The 19,137-nt window shown below is 37.2% G+C and overlaps 1 protein-coding gene across 11 annotated transcripts in view; it reads right to left on the bottom strand.

Annotated features, from left to right (window-relative positions):
• Positions 1-89: 89 nt before the first annotated feature.
• The window catches only part of SYNJ1 (synaptojanin 1), a 69,886-nt gene continuing 50,838 nt past the window's right edge, over positions 90-19,137 (bottom strand). For 2 of the 11 annotated variants that reach the window (XM_040584934.1, XM_040584928.1), the window contains exons 27-33: positions 14,683-14,730; positions 12,972-13,010; positions 12,807-12,877; positions 9,146-9,254; positions 7,656-7,876; positions 5,318-5,341; positions 3,114-3,225 (exon numbers count right to left, since the gene is read on the bottom strand). In XM_040584934.1, coding sequence (XP_040440868.1) covers positions 5,321-5,341; positions 7,656-7,876; positions 9,146-9,254; positions 12,807-12,877; positions 12,972-13,010; positions 14,683-14,730 — 509 coding nt within the window. In that variant the 3' untranslated portion in view covers positions 3,114-3,225; positions 5,318-5,320. Of the gene's footprint in view, positions 3,226-5,317; positions 5,342-7,655; positions 7,877-9,145; positions 9,255-12,806; positions 12,878-12,971; positions 13,011-14,682; positions 14,731-19,137 lie in introns of all 11 variants that reach the window. The other 9 variants (XM_040584931.1, XM_040584924.1, XM_040584926.1 and 6 more) reach the window with 5 other exon arrangements.

The following is a 19,137-nucleotide window of genomic DNA, read 5'->3' on the forward strand; positions in this document are numbered from 1 at the left end:
GCCCCCCCCACTGAGCCCGGCGGTGCCGCGGCACGGCGCGCCCCGGGACAGCACCCGCGGCACAAAGAGAGGAAAAGCGCGTTTCTCGAGGACAGGTCTGTTTATTTCACGAATACACCGCCGCCCGCCGCAGGGTCGCCAGGGCACGCTGCCCGCCGCGGCGGCGGCACAGCGCGGCGCCGGGAGGTGACAGCCACGAGCAGCGTGTCGCAAGCGGGGGCGCCCCGGCCCGCAGGGCCACGGCCACAGCGGTCGCCAGGATGCGTTGAGCGTCTCGGTTATGATTCTTAAGTCTTTTCGGAGCTTCTGCTAGTCGTTGCTTCCGTCAATACACGTTACAGTGATTAGCTATATATATATACAGATGTGGGCTTGGAGCATCTCTTGCCATCTTTGCAGTACTCAGCTGTCCATCTCCGTAATCCTGTAAGGTGCAGGAGTGCTGCCTACCAGGTACACTTTAAACAGTAGGTTTTAGTCACTGTAATTAAATATTCAACAAAGAACATATTTATCATGTAACTCCCACTAGCAAAAAGTGTGTCCCCTCCCCAATTGTTTTGCTAATGTAAGAATATACCAAAACACCGATCACACAGATGTTTATAGCAACAGTTTAAACCAAGGTCAATCACACACCAGAGGACAAAGCGCATAGTACCACTGCTGCGTAACATGTACAAGTACTGCTGAATGACGGGAACGGAAAAAAGCACGATAGAAAACTCACTATCATCACTCCTCTATCCAACTGCAGCTCGTGGCTATGCATATACTGTTTTAAAGGAAGAGTGAATTATTTCGTAAATAATGTTTTGATAGCATTTGAGAATTTTAAAAAAAACCAACCTAGTACTGTCACTGTGTATTTTGCTACTATAAATATAATGCTAGTAGTATGTTGTGTTTCAGTCCCTGGTTCTGCAGAACCAGTACGGTTTGTTTGCAAGTAAGCCAGTGCGTGTAGGCGTGGATTTGCAGTCCCCCAAGAGACGACAATGTGACACCTTCAGCTCCGGATAAAAGCACGAAGCTGCGGATACCAGTTATGGCCTAAGACACTGTGAGGAGAACTGCAAGGTTTTGTAGCATATGTAAGTGAAGCTAAGGAAATCAGTTATTTTAAATTGCCTCAAGATAACAGCATACCATATTTTAGGTAATTTCACATGAGCTTTAGAAAATCATAAAAGCACAGAGTTGCGTTTTTATAGCATAATATGGAGAACTGCGACTTAGCCTTCACTAGCCTCAAAGCAGCACCAGCACCTCTGGGCAAGGACACTTACTTAGCTTTAACTGCAGAAGTGACAGAATGACATTATTCAGCTCAGAGGCTTACTGCTCTCCTGTTGCAAAGTACAATTTTAAAAAATACAGCAGTAAGTCTGGTAGATGGGGAGGGTACCAAACAGACAGCCCCATCACATAAGATGACTTTCTCCTTCTCTGATGTTGCAACACAGCTGCTGGTTCTTTCGCTCAGATCTTTCTGGAGGACAAGAAAGCTCTTCTAAGAGGGCAAAAGAGGAGGGACAAGCCAACTCCACCATGTTGTCTGCAACCGGAAAAGACTGGCTTGTATCTCAAAACCCAAGGGGAATTTTTTTCCAGAGGTTGAGGAGAAATTTGTTTTATCAGTTGTTTACAATTTGTTGAAGAAGGTATCTTTAAAGTAGTGATGAATAAATGGATGATATGGAACAATTACTCTGAAGTAATGATAGTGAGTATATGTCACAATAAGATTTAATAGCTGAAATGTACTGACACAGAAGATTAAAGTGAAATATTGAATATATTAATATGCAAAGTTTTGTTTCTATTTTGAAATTAGACCATTTTTGTTGTGCCTCAAGTTCAAATATAAGCCTTACAAATATCCATAGCCTCTTATAAATTAAACAACTTCTAAACAATACTTGTCAACATTCAAATCTCAAACTTTGGCAGCTCTTTGGTAAATACTTATAAATATCAATTAACAAAACAGTAAAAAGGGAGTGGGGAGGCTACCAGCAGGGAGCCTCTTTTTTTGAAATTCCACAAAGGGGAATCAAAATGAGAGAGCTCCCTAAGCAAAAACTATATCCAAGATTGGTATATTTTAATGAGATTAGTAGTTCATCCTTCTTTTCTCTGTCTATGCAAATACTATTACATCGGGATTTTATTAAATTTCAGACAATTTTTTGTGCTCTACCATATATACATATTCAAAATTTACACACAAACAATAGTGGCTGTTTATGAATAGTTAAGTTTCAGTGCATTTGACAATTAATTATTGCACACAGAATAATCTCAAATGCCCAATTATTCTACTGGATAAATGTATCAACAAATATAACCTCTTATATTTTTTAACACCTATCTTTCTGTAAAATCTTGTGTTGGTGACACCTTAGGTGCCGAAGAAGTGAAAGGATCTGCGGGGGATCTGTTGCTGGTTAGTCGTGACGGTATAGGAGGTGCAGGTAGTCTTCTTGCTGGCATTGTATAGAAGCAATCGGTAGAACTTTTACTCCAGTCATTATCAAAGTTAAAGTCTGAACCAAGAAAAGTATTTTGTTCAGTGCCCAGCAACTCTGGAGATCCAGCTGACTTCCTGGAACTGATTCGCTTAAGATCTGGAACACTGTTAGATGGCTTTAGCTTTATGTTGAAATTTTCCTCCTCATCATCAAACGTTACCCATCCTTTTGGCTGTACATTTTTTACCATGAGAGATTTACTTCGCAAGCAAAAAGTGTTTTCAGATGCAACGACAGAAAATGCAGGCTTGCTTGTATTACAGCTGGGGGGATTTAGAGAAGGGAAAGGATTGCAAGCAGCACGTCCTTCTAGTAAACGTGAAGTTATTTCAGACTCTCGTGTTTCTGTTCTAAACGGGTTTCCAGCATTAGGAGTTCTTTCAGTGAACGGATTTGTGCAGTTCAGTCCAGTAGTAAATGGATTTGGAGAGCTACGCTTATGTTCCTGGGATATGTTAAAGGTTGGAATAGGAGGTGTTGCTGGCATGCAATTTACAGTATTCAAAATATCAGCATCTCTTTGTGTTGCGGAAGGCAACTGCATCAACTCCTTTTGGTTCAAAGTGGGAACAGGTGATGTTTGAACAGACGTCTGCATCTTTGACACAAGCAGCTTAAACGACAAATCTTCAAAAGGGTCACTGTTTAACTGTGTTTCAAGTTTAGAGCCGTACGTTCCATTTGTTTTGATCTGGAAAGAAAACAAGGTGCTTAGTAATCACATGGCTGGCTGTTTTAAGATTATCACTAACTCCCCATTTCTCACTCTTCTATGAGAAGAAAAGAAGCTCTTGGGGGCTTAAACGGAAACTTCCATACAATTTGGTTGTAACTTGCACAATGCACTTGTAGTGGAATTATTGCTTCTTTTCTGGAAAACAGTAACTCTTAACCCCTTCTCTGAAGAAGGGCCTACTAGTCGTTAAACACCATTTCCCTCCCTTGTCGGTCGATGCAGCTTGAATTCCCTTCATGCAGGTCAGAATCCTAGCCAAAAGCACTAGTGGACATTGTGTAAGACCACCTTTAAGAAACTTGGGAAATGACATTGTATTCTAAACAAGTGATAACCCAGCGCAAATATGAAATAAAAAGCTCTAGGTTTGACTGTTTGAGAGTTTATAACACTGATGTTACAAGCAATCTTTAAGCATCACAATGGAAGGAAAAATTAGTGTTATTAGTATATGCACTTCAGATATTTCCATGTAGACATACGCATCTGTAGGCATCTCCAGTGCTTCTTGACAGGTGAAGGTATGATCACCAGTTTGTAATATTTTAAAATGGCAAGTTATCATTGTTTAGAATAATACCAAATTTTTTCCACAGAACTTCTCATCTTTTAAAAACAAAATATTCCGTCTCTTATAAATTTCTTCAAACAGCAATGCAACTTTTATACCTTGTAACAGCTGTCCAAAAAGGTTAAATATCTACCTTTGTTCAAGTCATCACACTGACAGAACAGAGTTTGGAGCTTCTGCTTATTAAATGAGTGCAAAAAATTAAGCTTAACTTAAGACAGCTTCTGTGAATTAAATTTCACAAACAAATTTTTCCTTTTAACACATCACCTTAATATACCCAAATAGTTTGGATCTTTAACATAAAAATTCTGTTAACTAATGTTTTGTTGAACTAGGATGCTAACTAAAACTATCAACTACAATGTGACATTATTACAGCTTAACCTCAGTCTTTAAACATCTTGGTTTTACCGCACTGATTGTGAATAGTTTGAAGCTAAGCATCTATGCAGAATTAGTCTACAGGCTTCAGAGACTCTCAGGAATAGAATAGTAAGAATATCATACATTTCCCCCAGTGAATCCAGCATAGCAATTTCTTTTTAAAAATTACAGTTGTAGCTTGAATTGGTTGGTAGGAGAAACAAAGTATGCTGGCAACAATGTATTTGCTCTTCTGGTGGTTTTTTCAACCAACAGTATCAGTTACATGCATCCCTGGTACTGCTACCTCAGAGTGTTTCTAAAATAGATGAGGCCTAATGCTACCAAACTATAAATAGAGTAGTTCAATATTGGTATTTTTATATGTATATAGTAAGTGTTTTGGAAAACAATATTAAAACAAAGGCACCAAGTGACTGAGTGGGGAAATGTGAATAATTGAACTGTAGAAAGAATATAAATCATATGCAGCTTGGCACCAGCTGGTTAAGTCCTGTGTTCATTAACCAAGTAATCAAAAAGTACAAGATCCCAAAGATATTATGAATCCCAATTGCTCTTTATCATAAGTTAAAAATTTCTCAGAATAATTCTGGAACGAAATGCTTTTAAAATTGTAACAAACAGTAGCATGTTTTGCTTTGAGTAATATTAAGTTCTCCGTTCTTTGAGAAATGTGAGATACGAGTTTTACTTTTTTTACTTTGAAAAAATTTTGGCAGTGCAATTGCATCAGGATTTATTTGTATTAAAGAGAAACATTAACTCCAACACCTACTAATTTTTTTCCAAATAGACTGAGACCAGGAGATTCAGCAGTGACTAAGCAACATACGTGAGGTTCCAATTGTTTCATAAAAGATGATGAAGCAAAATATTTGCTATGGTGCTAATAAATACAGTTAACAGTATCAATTCCAATTGCATTATCAAAGGAAAAAACAAACTATGGTATGACAGTCAATTCATTAATGTGGACAGGTGATTTTTAATGTGGATGAAACTGCAGATGTATGAAAACAAGATTCATACATCTTTTCTGCTTAAATAGATGGAGACCACATACAAGATTGGTAAATAGTCAGATACCTGTTACCCTGATGGTTGCTCCTGCTTGTGAAAAAGAAACAGACATCAAAGGAAAGAAAATTAGGAAGAAAATCCAAGTAACAAAGCAACCTCATGTTAAAAATACTTTCAAGTTTTCATAAAACTGTTTTTTGAGATATGAATACAAACAAAAAATATTTATTACATGCTATACTAAACTGTAAATTTCTGTTGTATTCTAAGACTTGCAAATGTAAAAAAACCCAGCTCAAGCCAATTCTGTTATTTTCACACAGACATTCATTGTGCAGCTGACTGTGCTATTTTTTGAGGACCAATTATAGACAGTCTAATTCTAACCATCCATTACCATGAGAAGCACTATAGCCCTCATTCTGGGAACTGTGTTGGTATAATCACTCATCTATAGTAACAGCTTTTCAAGCTGAAAAAAAACGTAAGACTTCTCATTCAATCAAAAACCAAACTCTCCCTAATTTATAATAAATAAAATCTATTTACAATAACTAATTTTCTTCCTTAATGTATTGCTTGGTAATCTATAGGGTCCTGAATATTCACACTGTATAAAAGCAATTATTTATAAAAGGAGATATTTAGGCTCTTAAATACACAATCAAGCTTTGAATCAAAGGATGGGCTTGGAATCCACTACCTCTCAAAAGACTTTGGATTTATTTAAAGATCTTTCATTAGAAAACTTCATATTTACAAATGATAATCAGGAAAGGAAATAAACATAATTTAACTAAGTTTAAAAAAAAGAAAGAAAAAGAAAAGGGAAATAAAAAAATTAAGCTGGAGACAACAAATGAAGCTCAAAGTGGGCCTTCCTTGTGATTGCGCAGCCTGCATTTATCAAAGAGAAAATTAGTCTAGAGTAGCCTTACACTATAACTTAAACTCAGATAGCTGGATGTTGTTAACAATATAGCCACAGCATTACACAGCTCAAAAACCTGTTTACAGTGTTCTTAAGCATATTTTTTATTTCTGTGTATACACACAGGTAAACATAACTTTCATAACAACTTTGAAAGAACTGCTTGCACCTCTTTCAAAGAATCATTAGTGGTAAAACCACATTTAGAAGGTGTGAGGCTCTCAAAAGTGACACAATGCAATCTGTTTCTGTTCACAAAATTGGTACCTTCTCAAGTACCTTATGCCTCCATGTATATTCTCTGCTGGCAACACTTCATACTTCACAACAAACTACAAAAAGTCCTGATATTCTATCTGCATATCCAAAAATATCCTCCATTTTTTGGCCTAAGCTTCCAAAATGAAAAAAAGCTAACAGGCAGAGAGAGAAGTTCAGCAGAAAGAAAGGAAGAACATTTAAAGATTTTTTCAATTAGAATTCAAAATCAACTCCCTGAGGACTGCATTTGGCCGCTTCATTGTGGTACAAACTAGGTATTAACTAAGTCCTTTAGTGAAAGTGGGCTTCAGATGTGGACATAAAGTAAAATCTAAAATACTGATGAGAGTTTAGGTAGTCATAAATAGCCACAGCTAGGTTTATGTTTAAAAAAAAAAAGAACACCAAAAAACAAAACCACAAATTTACTCTTGGTAAGAAGTAGGCACAAATCCATCACTTTAATAAATTTATGCTTTTATTCACATAGTGTGTTATCTGGCCTAGCATCTGAGACTGTAAAAACTAAAAGCACTGGCCTTTAATGAAGAAGTTTAGCCTTATGTATATATAAACACCACTGAAAATCTATTTCTGCATTTTTAAGCAGCAGCAAGAAACTATGGCTTATCCTAGAAAAGGTGGGTTTTTTTTTAAATAACACTAAATCGTCCCACAGATAAGTTTTATATGTTTCTGTATTTTAATTGACATTGCGGAATGGGAAGAAATGTATTTCTATTGAGTATCTTATCAGTATCATCTTCCTGCAATGAATAATCATCAACATAAAGCACCACATCATGCAATCTATAAAGCTTACTTTATAATCAAAACCTGCGTTAGCTAGTTAACATACAGTTGTCATGCATGTGTCATTATAAAATTAAATTTCTTAGACTGAGTATTTTTCCATTCAAAGTCGTCAAACAGCAGCATAACTTTAAGAACAAGCTGTCCATAAGTTGTAAGTCTCTCATAAGAAATCTTAAGTTAAACATTTAGTATTTAAGATGTTATTTACTCATGGACAATACATAAGCAATTAAGTATTATACTACTAGAGCCTGATAATCTTTGAATCCAATCTTTTGACCTTTATTTTTGTTTCTTTGCTTGCTCTAGGAGTTTCTCACAAATCTACAGCATTCAGTTCAAGCTGTGTTAATTTACATAATGAAAACACAAGTATACAAGGGTTTTTTTGCTTACCTGCTGCTGTGAAGGAGCAGAATCAGAAGGCAAACTGTGAGATGATCGGCTGCGAGGAGGTGGTTGTGGGGGTTCCAGACTTGGTGGGGCACTTGTCTGAGATGGATGCGATGCCACAGGTATCAGAGGCTCCTGCATCCTTAGCACAGGTGGTGGCTGAGTGGTAGGCTGAGCAGGTCCAGCAGCCTGAGGCTTTAGTGGTTCAGGAAGCAATGGTGAGCCTGCAAGTATATTTGGAGTGTTTTTCATTGCAAAGAACCGAATAGAAATCTTAAGAATAGCATGAAGGAGAACATGTGGCTATGGAAGCAGCAGACAGAACTGCAGAAGGGGCTGTAAGAACAGCAAGTGATCATGGCAACTAGATTAGAAATCATCAAAAGCTCAGCATATCTGCATTAAAAATTATTACTATAGATACAAAATAGAGAATCAGAACTCATGTCATTCTTAAATGTACTTGTCCTGGTTTCAGCTGCGATGGAGTTAATTATCTTCTCAGGAGCTAGTGCGGTGCTGTGTTTTGGCTTTGGTGTGAGACTTTGGCTTTGGTGTGAGATGTAAGTTGCTCAGGCCATGTTAGCGAAAAGGCTGGAGGGGCACAAGCAATCAGGAGAGGACACAGCCAGGGCAGCTGACCCGAACTAGCCAGAGGTATTCCATGCCGTGGGATGCCATGCCTGGTATATCTACCTGCGGAGTGGCCGGGGTGGGCAGGTCATTGCTGGGGGACTGGCTGGGCATCGGTTGGTGGGCAGTGAGCATTGTGCACCGCATGTTCCTTTCTTCCTTTCCCTCTGGATTTTATTCTTTCCCTCCCCCCTTTTCATTATAACTGTTACTGTCATCGTTGTTATTATTGTTTTTTCATTTTTATTCTATTTCAGTTATTAAATTGTCCTTCTCAACCCTTGAGTTTTACATACCTTTCCACCTCTCCTCCCCATCCCTCTGGGTGAGAGGGGAGTGAGCGAGCTGATGCGTGGTGCCAGGTTGCCGGCCAGGGTTAAACCACAACAGTCCTTCAGTTGTATTTAAAAGTATTTTGGAAGTCACTGTTATAAACGCATACTTTGATATTAATACAACTTTAAAAACCCTTTAAGTTTAGGAAGTGGCTTTGAGAGTCAAACATAAACACTATTCCAGGTATTATGATTACAGAGCAACCAGTGCAGAGAATGGTCCAGTGATCAACACACATGACAGGACACACCAATATGCTCACACCAAACCACAGCAATCTGATCGAAGTTTCTCTTGAAAAGATGAAATCTATGGGTCCAGAACTCACCTGACTGCTGCCTATTATCTGATAAGGGTTTACAATACTTGTGGATGATTAGCAGAAACTGCCAAATGTTACTATGTTCAAGAATCTTAATTTCTACAGAGAAAAACAAAGACATCTGCTGAAAACAGATGTTGAAAAGCATTCAAACCAGACTTGTACTTTTTAACTTTATATTTAACTTCTAAAGTAAACTTACCCCTTGGTGGTTCAGCTGGTTTGGTCTGAGGTTCAGGAGCTGGTCTTCCCCCAGAGGGACGGACATGGCTTTGTGGTGCACTAATAACTCCAGCTCGAGGTGGAACAGTCTGCCATAATAATTGGTAAAAATAAAGTATTTTAGTTCTACTTTGGATCTGTAGCCATCTACTGCTGAATGATTCAGGATAATTAGGACTCTGTGAAAAATAAATTCTTTGATACGAGTTGCTGAATAAACTTCTTACACTCAAACAAAAGCAAAGAATATATTCTCAAAACATTATGAGCGTTCAATTCAAAGCAAAGGATATTTACAAGTCTTCAACTTTATATAAATATTTACCTGTGCAGCAATGCTAGAAACCCTTATTAGTTTGCTAGTATTAATAAGTTAATTCTACCTAAGTCTGTGAATTGTTGTAAGCAACAAAACCAACAGTAACTAATTTATTTGGAGATCTTGTAAGGTCACATTGACAACCCACCGTCAATGCAGATTGTAGATGCCATCTACTTTTTAGGCTATAATTACAGCCTGCCATTTGCAAATAGCAGTTACAGTCAATTTTATATAGTGGAAGTCCAAGATATGCATAAAAAAAATGGTTAGTTCTTTTTTCTGAAACTTATGTTTGCTAACTGTAAGGCAGTTACTCCTGTTCCTCAGCAAACAGTATTAATGAAACATACATTTGGCCTCATTTGAAGGCTGGAGTCTTCCCAAACTTGTTGGAATAGAAGTTAATATGCTGGGAACAGAAATGCTCTCATAAAACAAAATCTAAAAGTCTACATCATTATTTACAGAGAAATATGAAAATTATTCCAGATTATAACTGAAGCCAAGTGTATTACAAGCACCACACTTGAAAGGTGAATGTAAAACATTAGAATAAAAATGCTAGATTTCAGAGGGGTGGGGGGGGTGGGAAGATCATGAGGCAAGACAGTTTGTAAGATTTGTTTCCTCTAAAATTTTGTGTACTTGGTATATTCTGACAAAATCTTAGTAACAGTGCATGTTCTAGAAATGGTTTTCGCAGCAAACCCTGTTACACAACTCTCTAAACAAACATGACTTAAAAACAAGCAAAGAAAATTCACTACTACAAAACAAGTATCATCCTTGATCTTACATTTACTAAATGTATGCACTGTACTTCCAAGCCTTTGTATAACATCTGATTCATTATGCTTGGCTGAGTCCATTTAACAACTTTCTAAATGCTTTAAACTACCTAACCTCTGAAATATTTGTCTTCCTTTTAGTTGCCAAGATGCATGTTATCATTTTTTTGAATACTCTGAAAGTAGGCAGAAGGATGATTGGATTAAATGCCAAAGCACATTTTAAAAAACATACATCAAAAAGGAACAGAAAAGAAACAGAAATGCAGTCTGAAATATCCCTCAGGACCACACGGTGGGAAGCTGCTGTCCCCGGTCCTGGAGTCCTTGCCATGAAATGCTGCCCAAAAAATACCTGGGGGAAAGGAAGGAAGCCACGTCAACTAGGAATCCAAACAAGGACTGAGATAAGGCTTGAAAAGCCAGGCAGATCTTAAGGTGTTTGTTCATACCTTCTAGTACATTTGTTTGGTTGGTTTGTTGTGGGGGGGTTTGTTTGGTTGGTTGGTTTGGTTTGCTTGGGTTTTTTTAGAAAAAAATCTCAATGTTTGCAAAAGAAGAGATGCAGTCAGCTTTGTCTATTAAATTATGTTGGTGACTGCAGCACCGTGGCTCTTCCTAGAACCTGGCAAGAAGCTCTAATTGCAGTCCAGCCTGGGTGTTGAGAAGCATAGCACAAGAGAACAGTACTACATTTTTTTTCTGTCTTGACAATAGGAACAAAAATTCTTGCACTTATGTTAATTCCAAGATATTGGTAGAGTTTCTTCTGTACACCAGATTTTTTTTTTTTTATTGAATTATTTGGATTTAGAAACCGCAAATCCTGTGCTGGCCCCAGATTAAAAAAAAAAAAGAGGCACATGGTGATAAATTAGTACATTATCTCCTGTGTATACCAGGTTTTCTTTATCCAAATTTTAGAAGAGGGCATTTTACATTTCTGGGAAAACAACAAAAAGTGCAAAGATCAAGAACTGTTCACTGTGAGAATCAACCTCTTTGAGAAAAATGAATTAGCAAAAAGCGATTTCACTGGTGGCTTTCAACAGTGGTTTCAATGCTGTACAAGAGTACAATAGAAATGGCAATACCAGTAAGCTACAGCTCCTTTAAGTTCTACAAGAACTCTGATATCTCTGCACAGCTGGCAGCGTTCTTCTGTTCCCTGCACATTTAAAAGGTAGAAAAGGACTCTACAACCTTTTCTAAAACAAATTTACATGGATTTAACTTAAACTCTTGTGATTAGTTGTATCTTTATTTTAATGGCTTCTTCACTCTCTTTCTCATTCCTGACAACTGGTCTATCACTTTACCTGAAGGAAAGATAAAGAATTAAAGAAAAGGTGTTGTATTTGTAGATAGGTGAAAAGCCTCATCAGTGTCCATCCCACTGACATTTATGGAAACAGAATGCTTTTTTAGCCTTACTAAAGACTCATATGTGTGCTCTCCCTCCTGTCAGTGTCATTGTGAACATTATCCCAATGAGAAGAACAAAATGCCTTAGGGAAGGAAAACAAAAATTCTCTAATGACCAAGAAACTGGTAGGAAAGAGCCAACTTTTGCTGCTTTTTAGTCTATAAAACATCTAGGTATAAAGACGTATGATCTAAGTCAAAGAGCCTGGAACCACCACAACAAAGGAAACAAAGTAAGCACAAACACTGTGGCTGATGTAGATATAGAAAAAAAAGTCCTTCAAGCTGCTGCAAAAATTCTATCTGCAATACCGTGCAGTCCTAAAGAATTATCAACAAACAATACCATTTCTTAGTAATTCTTTAAGAAGACCTGTAGCTATTAAAACACTTTCTCCTTCCCTAACACAAGGTTCGTACTTGCTGCTGTGAAAAGAACTAAGGCAGATGTCTTCCACTGCTTGTTTTCTTGCTTGTAGTGAAGCATTCAAGCGCCCATAATTCCTTCATTCACTTACTTCAGTTCCACAAATAAAAGAATGAAATGCAGAACTAACGTTTGTTGAATGTTTTGTTGAAAGTCGAATGTTTCATTTTTACCTGAAGACCTTCATCAAAATTAATTTTTACAAGGCACAAAATTTCATTATACATTAAGCAATCAGCAATATAATACATCAACTGCCTATATAATACATTAGCCACCTGCAAGCAATTAACTGCCATCAGGATATACATCTCAGCATCAGCACAGATGATACAATTTATCATACCAGATCAGCAACGTAGTCAACAGGAACACATAATACAAAGAATAACTTTGCACTTTGCAGTTATTTGAAAGTGGATGTAAAATGCAGTATTATTTGGGAGCCTATGACATGACTGCATAGAGTGCAAAACAATAAAGTCATGTCCAGTACATATATTCTAGAGTATTTTTAGTCAAAAGAAAAGAACTGCTGAGGGAATTAACTCATATAAGCTGTAAAATGACTAGTCAATTTCACAGTTTTCTTACATCTGTTATGACTTACAAAACCCCACTGCCAGCATAATAAACTGTAGAAACCTAGGGGGGAATTATTTTAAGACAGAATACCTACCGGTCTGGTTGCACCATATCCAGCAGTTCCTGCACTTGAAATTCCAGTTGAAGGTGGAGGCTGATTACGAACTGGAACAGATATCAGAGATTGCTGATTTAGAACATATTTCAAAATCAACTTCTTTCTGTATTATAATTAGTACAAAGCATGTATTTCTATTACCTAAGTTATCTTTTCTTTGTGTTCCAGGACTTTTTTGTGCTTTGAAGCATGGAAAAAAATTAGATTATCTTTGTTAGATAAGCTAAAAACAGGTATCATATGGCAACAGTACATTATCACTAATGGAAATGGGAGCAAAAAGACATTAGTGATTTTTTTTTTAAAGCTGTTACATTCTAAAGTCTATCCATCAACTAAGCTGTTACTCTAGCACACTCTTAACCCCCAGCACACGTGAAGTAATTTGACCCTTTTAATTACAAATTAAGTCAAATCACCTCCTATTTGTTGCAAGCAAAAGACACCCACTTGTACAGGTACCCTGTGTTCTCAATGGTGCTAGAAGTAGTTGTTTTCTTTTGTAGTATATTCTGCCAATATTCTAGCAGCAGTCTTTAAAACAAAAAGAACTTATGTAACATGCTGATTCAAAAAAATCATGCGATCAGAAGAGCATCTGTAGTTACACATGGTTCAGCAATCTACAGGGTCTACACCAAACTTCCTGAACCTACTCTCTTTGTTTACGGGATAAATATATTACAGCACCAACCTCACCATTTACATGCTGATGCTAATGACAACCTTGTATGCAACATTCAAGTTGTGAAGTGCAAGATATGAAAAAATTACCTTTACCTCAGACAAGTGCACAATTTCTAACAGGCAAAGAGGTTTAGGATTCTGGCTTGTGTTTCTGTTGCCTATTTCCCAGGAAGGTAAAATCACCATGTCAGTTACAGTAACTGGAAGGAATACTCTGTGGTACATAAGACAGTTTATCAAATCGGCTTCCAGTTGTCAGACAACCCTGCTTTCTTAGAATCAGTTAGAATGGGTTTCTGGGTACAGTTCTCAGTAATGCAACTTGTACCCTGAGCAACCTGGCACCAGTTTACCCTGTTCTGAGCAGGAGGTTGGGCTAGATAACCACCAGAGGTCCCTTCCAACCTGAACTATTCTATGCATATAGTGATTTTGCCAATTTAAAAAATGAACCAGTGATATAGCCAAAATTAATTGCAGTATACAGGAGGACATCTTGATCGTGACTGTATTAGGACTTCTATAGCTGTACCTGTATTTGCTACAAAGGGACACATTCCTGAGGGTATAGGAAGAAACCCAAAAACTTGACTCTGCTGGCACGGCTAAAACGGGACCCATTCAGCACTATACAAACATACTCCAACTAGAGTAATGCAAGAGAAATGCTTTTCATAAATGTATGTCACACATATAGGCATCAGAACCAAAATATCTGCACTGTGCTATCTGGAAAGAGACAAAATATTAATTTACAGGCTAAATTAGTTAAATGGAAGTTTCTCTCCCCAAAATATATGAACATATGTTGTTCTTCATGAAAAATTAGGCTTCCTAGATTCCTTATTAGTTACAGGTATAGTACTTCTCTAGCAATCAGTCAGCTATAACTTATTTCGAGAGCCAGCCTTGAAAGCATTCTTCTTGATTAGTACATTCTAAATTTTCACTTCATTTTTCATAATGAAGACTGCCTTCTATAACAATTCACACCACTGAAAAACAGGAAGCAACTTGGCTGTCTGAAAACTATGTTACATAAAAGAAGAAAGATCCTACACAATAAAAACCTTCATGAAACCACCTTTAGTATCACAAGGGAAATAACATTGCTCAGGTATTAAATTAGAAATCCGTTTCTAGAATACAAAAATTGTTATGTTACCTTCTACTTCTCTCCTAGCTACCCCAGGACTGGGAGGAGCTCCAAGACCTTTTCAGAGAAAGAAGAGAAGCTGTACATTGCATAAGAAAAGCAGTAGATTGAGAAAGTAAAACCAGAAAGAACACTGCCACAAGACAGCTTTACGTAATGTAAAAATGGCCTTGCTAGATTATAGTTACTTGTAGGAGATAACTGTTTGTAATGGCATGGGGAAACCAGACTGATACAAATTAGAGATCAGCAAGTACGATCATGTTTAGAAACATGCTATTATTTCAATTTTACATTACAGTTGAAAGAGAATTTCATTTCTTCAGTATTCACTCTCCACAAACTTTTGTCAATTCAGAATGGTATTAAATGTCAGTCTTGAAACTCTCCTAAAGCAGACCATATACCTACACTCAAACACTTGAAAATAAACAGGTACATCATCAGTTACATCTTGCTACATTAAGCCCGCTTCCTGCAATTTAGGAGAATACTATGTAGTATGTTTCTGTCAAGACTACATTTGAATAAGCGATTTTATGGAAGAAATAAGTTTCCCACTTTATATAATGCATTGTATCCTACAGATTTGTATCATTAAGTTATCTCCAAGCAGCACTCTGTACTTGGGAAAGCTGTATCACCTGGTGCATAATAGATGTTACAGTTCAGATTGAGAGAAAGAAGATTTTCAATCATGCATACCCATGCTGAATCATTTTATTTCTGCAATATGATCAAGCATATACTGGGTCCATAAAATTGTATGGTAAAAACATGGCAGGACATAGATGACACTAGATGGTATGCAAGGAGAAATCCTTAAGGCATGCGCATAGGAAAAAGTAGCAGTAATATCTGGCAACTCTGGAGTGGCTCAAGTATAGAGGAAGGAAAGGGAGCCAGTGTTCACGAAGCCTACCTTAAAAGCAACTTTTGCCTTAGCGATGACACAGCCTCATGCTTTCTCATCATGTGCCAATGTGTGGTATCTGCTCAGGAGTTCTCTATGATCTGGAAAGAGTGCTGTGAATTTTGTCAGATATGGGTGGAGGTGTCACTCGGAGTAGGAAGAGTGAAGACTGCAGATGAGGCTGGTATGTGATTATTTCCAGAGATGTCAGCTCTCTGGTTTTGCTGAACATCTGGTTCAAAGATGTTAAATACTAGCATATGTCATATATTCTGGGTGAGTTCCGGGCTCTGCCAAGTAACATTAGATTTCCATTGCAAAAGTTCCTGACAGTGAACTTCTCCGTAAGAGAAGCAGCACTGAGGAGCGGTGAACAGAGAGCGTTTGTAAGGAGGACAGCACTGCCTGAGAACATTTTGTTGCTTTCAGGTACTAGCTCTGCCCTTATCCTATGTAACCCAGAGGAATCCTTGGGGGGAGAAAAGAAAGTGGTAATCCATAGGCTATGAGAAGCCTACCTGCTAAGTGGAGGAAAATAAAGGGAGATGGAGAGCAGCCCAGCAGAGTACAGGACACAACTCTGAACCCTCTGTGGTATACAGAGACATAAAGCTAAATTCAAATTAGAGTATTAACGGAAATGGATACAATAAAATCTCTCCAAGAGCAGGGAACCAGCCTGTTCATTTCACAGATCTTCTGTACTTTCCTCTCCCAAAGCTCAACTCAGTCCATACTTTGAATAGGTATTTTCAGGATGCTCTTGTTAAGGAAATCTTGGTTTATGCAAGATGATTAATAAAGTAAACTCCTTTCCAGAGAAGGAAGGCAGAGAACCTCTTTGACCAATATATTCCTATAGTGGTGCACCACACGGAGAAAGTCTTCTACCCATAAGGATTTTAAAAGATTTTGCGAATGTAAAAATATTCATTATACGGAAGAGAAAGGGCATAAAGGTCAAATATCCCAATTTTCACTTAGTAATAATACTCTTCAACAGTGATAAAGCAAAATTTTGGTGCTGTGATAATGCAATCACAATTGGCATTATAGTAAGATTTTAATCTCACATTTTTTGGTATCATTTTAAACTGTTACTGTAGTCTGTATATAGCTTGGATTCTCTATTGCAGTTTTAAACAGTATTTTGCAAGTAAAGTTATCAAATATTTGTTTTAAATAGTATTTTCAGGAAAGGGGTTGGATTTACACAGAAACAACCCATAATTTATGCCCTGACATCTTTTAGACAGAACTGCATGTTTTGCAAAGATTACATTTACACATTAGCTCAACGGAAAATAAAACAACCCCTACGTTTCACAACGTAAAATGTGCATATATGTGCATGCGCGCGCGTGTGTGTATATATATGAAATCTAGGCCATTTGTCTGCATTTGAACAATGCTTTTACTATTTTAGCATTAAGGCTTCTTGTCTCCTCCATTACTGAACATTCCATCTTCAGCAAGAAAAGAAGAAAGGTGCTCTTCCCCATATTTAAAAAAACAAAACAAAACAAAAAAAGTTTTTTTCAAAATGACTGCCATATCCTAAGGCACCCAAACAATCTGAACTCTGCTCTGAAAAAAAAAACCAACAACACCCAGCTACAGGGGAAAAAGATGTTGAATGGTTCTTGCAAGGCTAAGTTTAATGAGTGACTGTAAATATCAGTGTACATCAATAAGTACTTGCTGCTTGGGTGCATGTATTTTCATAGCTTAATGTACTTGCATTTTTTTAATGTCCACTTTATTACTGTATTTTCTAGGTTTATTTTTTTAATTTGGAGGATAATCACGTGAAAATGTAATGCATTTTATCCAAATTATTGTATATACCGAAAATACTGTCCATTCTCTCAATCTTAACCCCATTTTGACAGTTTAAACCAATGATAAAAGACAACTATAAGCTTTTCATGCATTAATCAGGAAAAGTCTGACTAATACTATTAAGGAGAAAAAAACCCAAAATTTTATTTTAAAAACTTCAAGTAATTGAAAATTATCAGCCTTCATAACTTTTCATGTTCTGTAAGAATTTACCCTGTAATTTATTTCAAAAAATCTTGGGTGAACAGAGTGCGACATTTGTAAACTATAAATATCTGAGACCTTATTAAATCCTCAGTGGAACTCTTTTGTATTAGCAGGCAAAAACTCTACACTTTGCAAACCCCTGCAATGAGTACATAGCTTTGTTTCCTTGTATTCTAAGTTACTTCTGATGTAAAATATGACCAGACTCTCAAAAAAAACCAATTTAGATGCCTAAATCCCGTTCCCATTTCAAAGCATATTGAGCCATTTGAATAAATGTTATGGGCATTGAAGGGAGTGAAGCACTCCAGGGCAAAAAGGTTAAAACACATGAGCAAAAAACCACTGCTAATGCACAGTTTTAAAGATATGATCAATATTACTTTGTATGTGCTACAGAAGTCTAAAACCAAAGTTTGATAACACTTATACAGTACACAGGGATATCTTCTCAGTGCTTTAGAAGCCTTCATTCAAGGTAGGAGAAACAGACACTATTTCCCCAAGCATAGTAACACACTGACATTTATACTGCTTCCAGTCCTGTGCTAGCTTGCTCACAGCTGAGCTCAGGTACCACTGAAAAACAAAGTATTATGTCTTATAAATGTGTGCCATGAGTGGAAAATGAAGAGGACAGAAAAAGTGGGATGAGCGTTAGGTCAGGATAATAGATGAACGAAAACAAAACACAATCTCTTTTAAAAGACTGCATAAAAAGCAAGCTTTATGCAAGTTACAATTCTTTATGGAAAGCTATGTTGGGAAAGAGGGTAAAAAAAGAAGGCTAGTCTTTGCACAATTGAGACAAAACTAGGCAAACACGATTGTGTCAGTGCACACAAAACTATAGGACTGAAGTAGTACAATATATTAAATCTCACGTATGTTGCACATTAAGTATAAATTGGCTATTTTCTAAGCCTTTGGCATTACCTCCTCCCTCTCTCCACCTGATGTCAGAATAAGTTAGCTGATACTTATACATTACGCAATATAGTTTACTTATTTTCTGAGATTGCTCAAAGCTTTTGAATTATTTTCTCAAAAATCTCTCTTTCCTACCAACTGAGTGGCAGTGTCTGAAAAGCCATTAAGAAAGTATTTCAGAGCCACTAAGTATTCTCACTCTATCCCATGTATTAATGAGTTGATTTAAGTCCAGGCAGGACAGCTCATCTATGAAACATGTGACAAAGGACAAAGATTAGTTTCAAGAAGCAGCACTTCTGAGAACATGTGAGTTGTTATTACATGCAAAACCAGATCAAGCTGGAAAAAATTAAACTAGCCTGAAGGGTTGGATAAGGCCCTCAGCATTACCAAAGGGGAAGGAATTAGGGGAGAATTATTTCAGGATTTTGTTACTTTGTAAAGACCTGTAGCTCTCGAGTGCCTTCAAAGTAACCAAATAAATTCCTTTGCTAAGTTTGTGTTTCTGAAGTACACTTGCACATTGATTCCGAGAACTATGGAGGGTGTTTCATGTCTCTGGGAAGGGC

Source organism: Falco naumanni, chromosome 2 (assembly GCF_017639655.2).
Source record: "Falco naumanni isolate bFalNau1 chromosome 2, bFalNau1.pat, whole genome shotgun sequence".
Taxonomy (NCBI): domain Eukaryota; kingdom Metazoa; phylum Chordata; class Aves; order Falconiformes; family Falconidae; genus Falco; species Falco naumanni.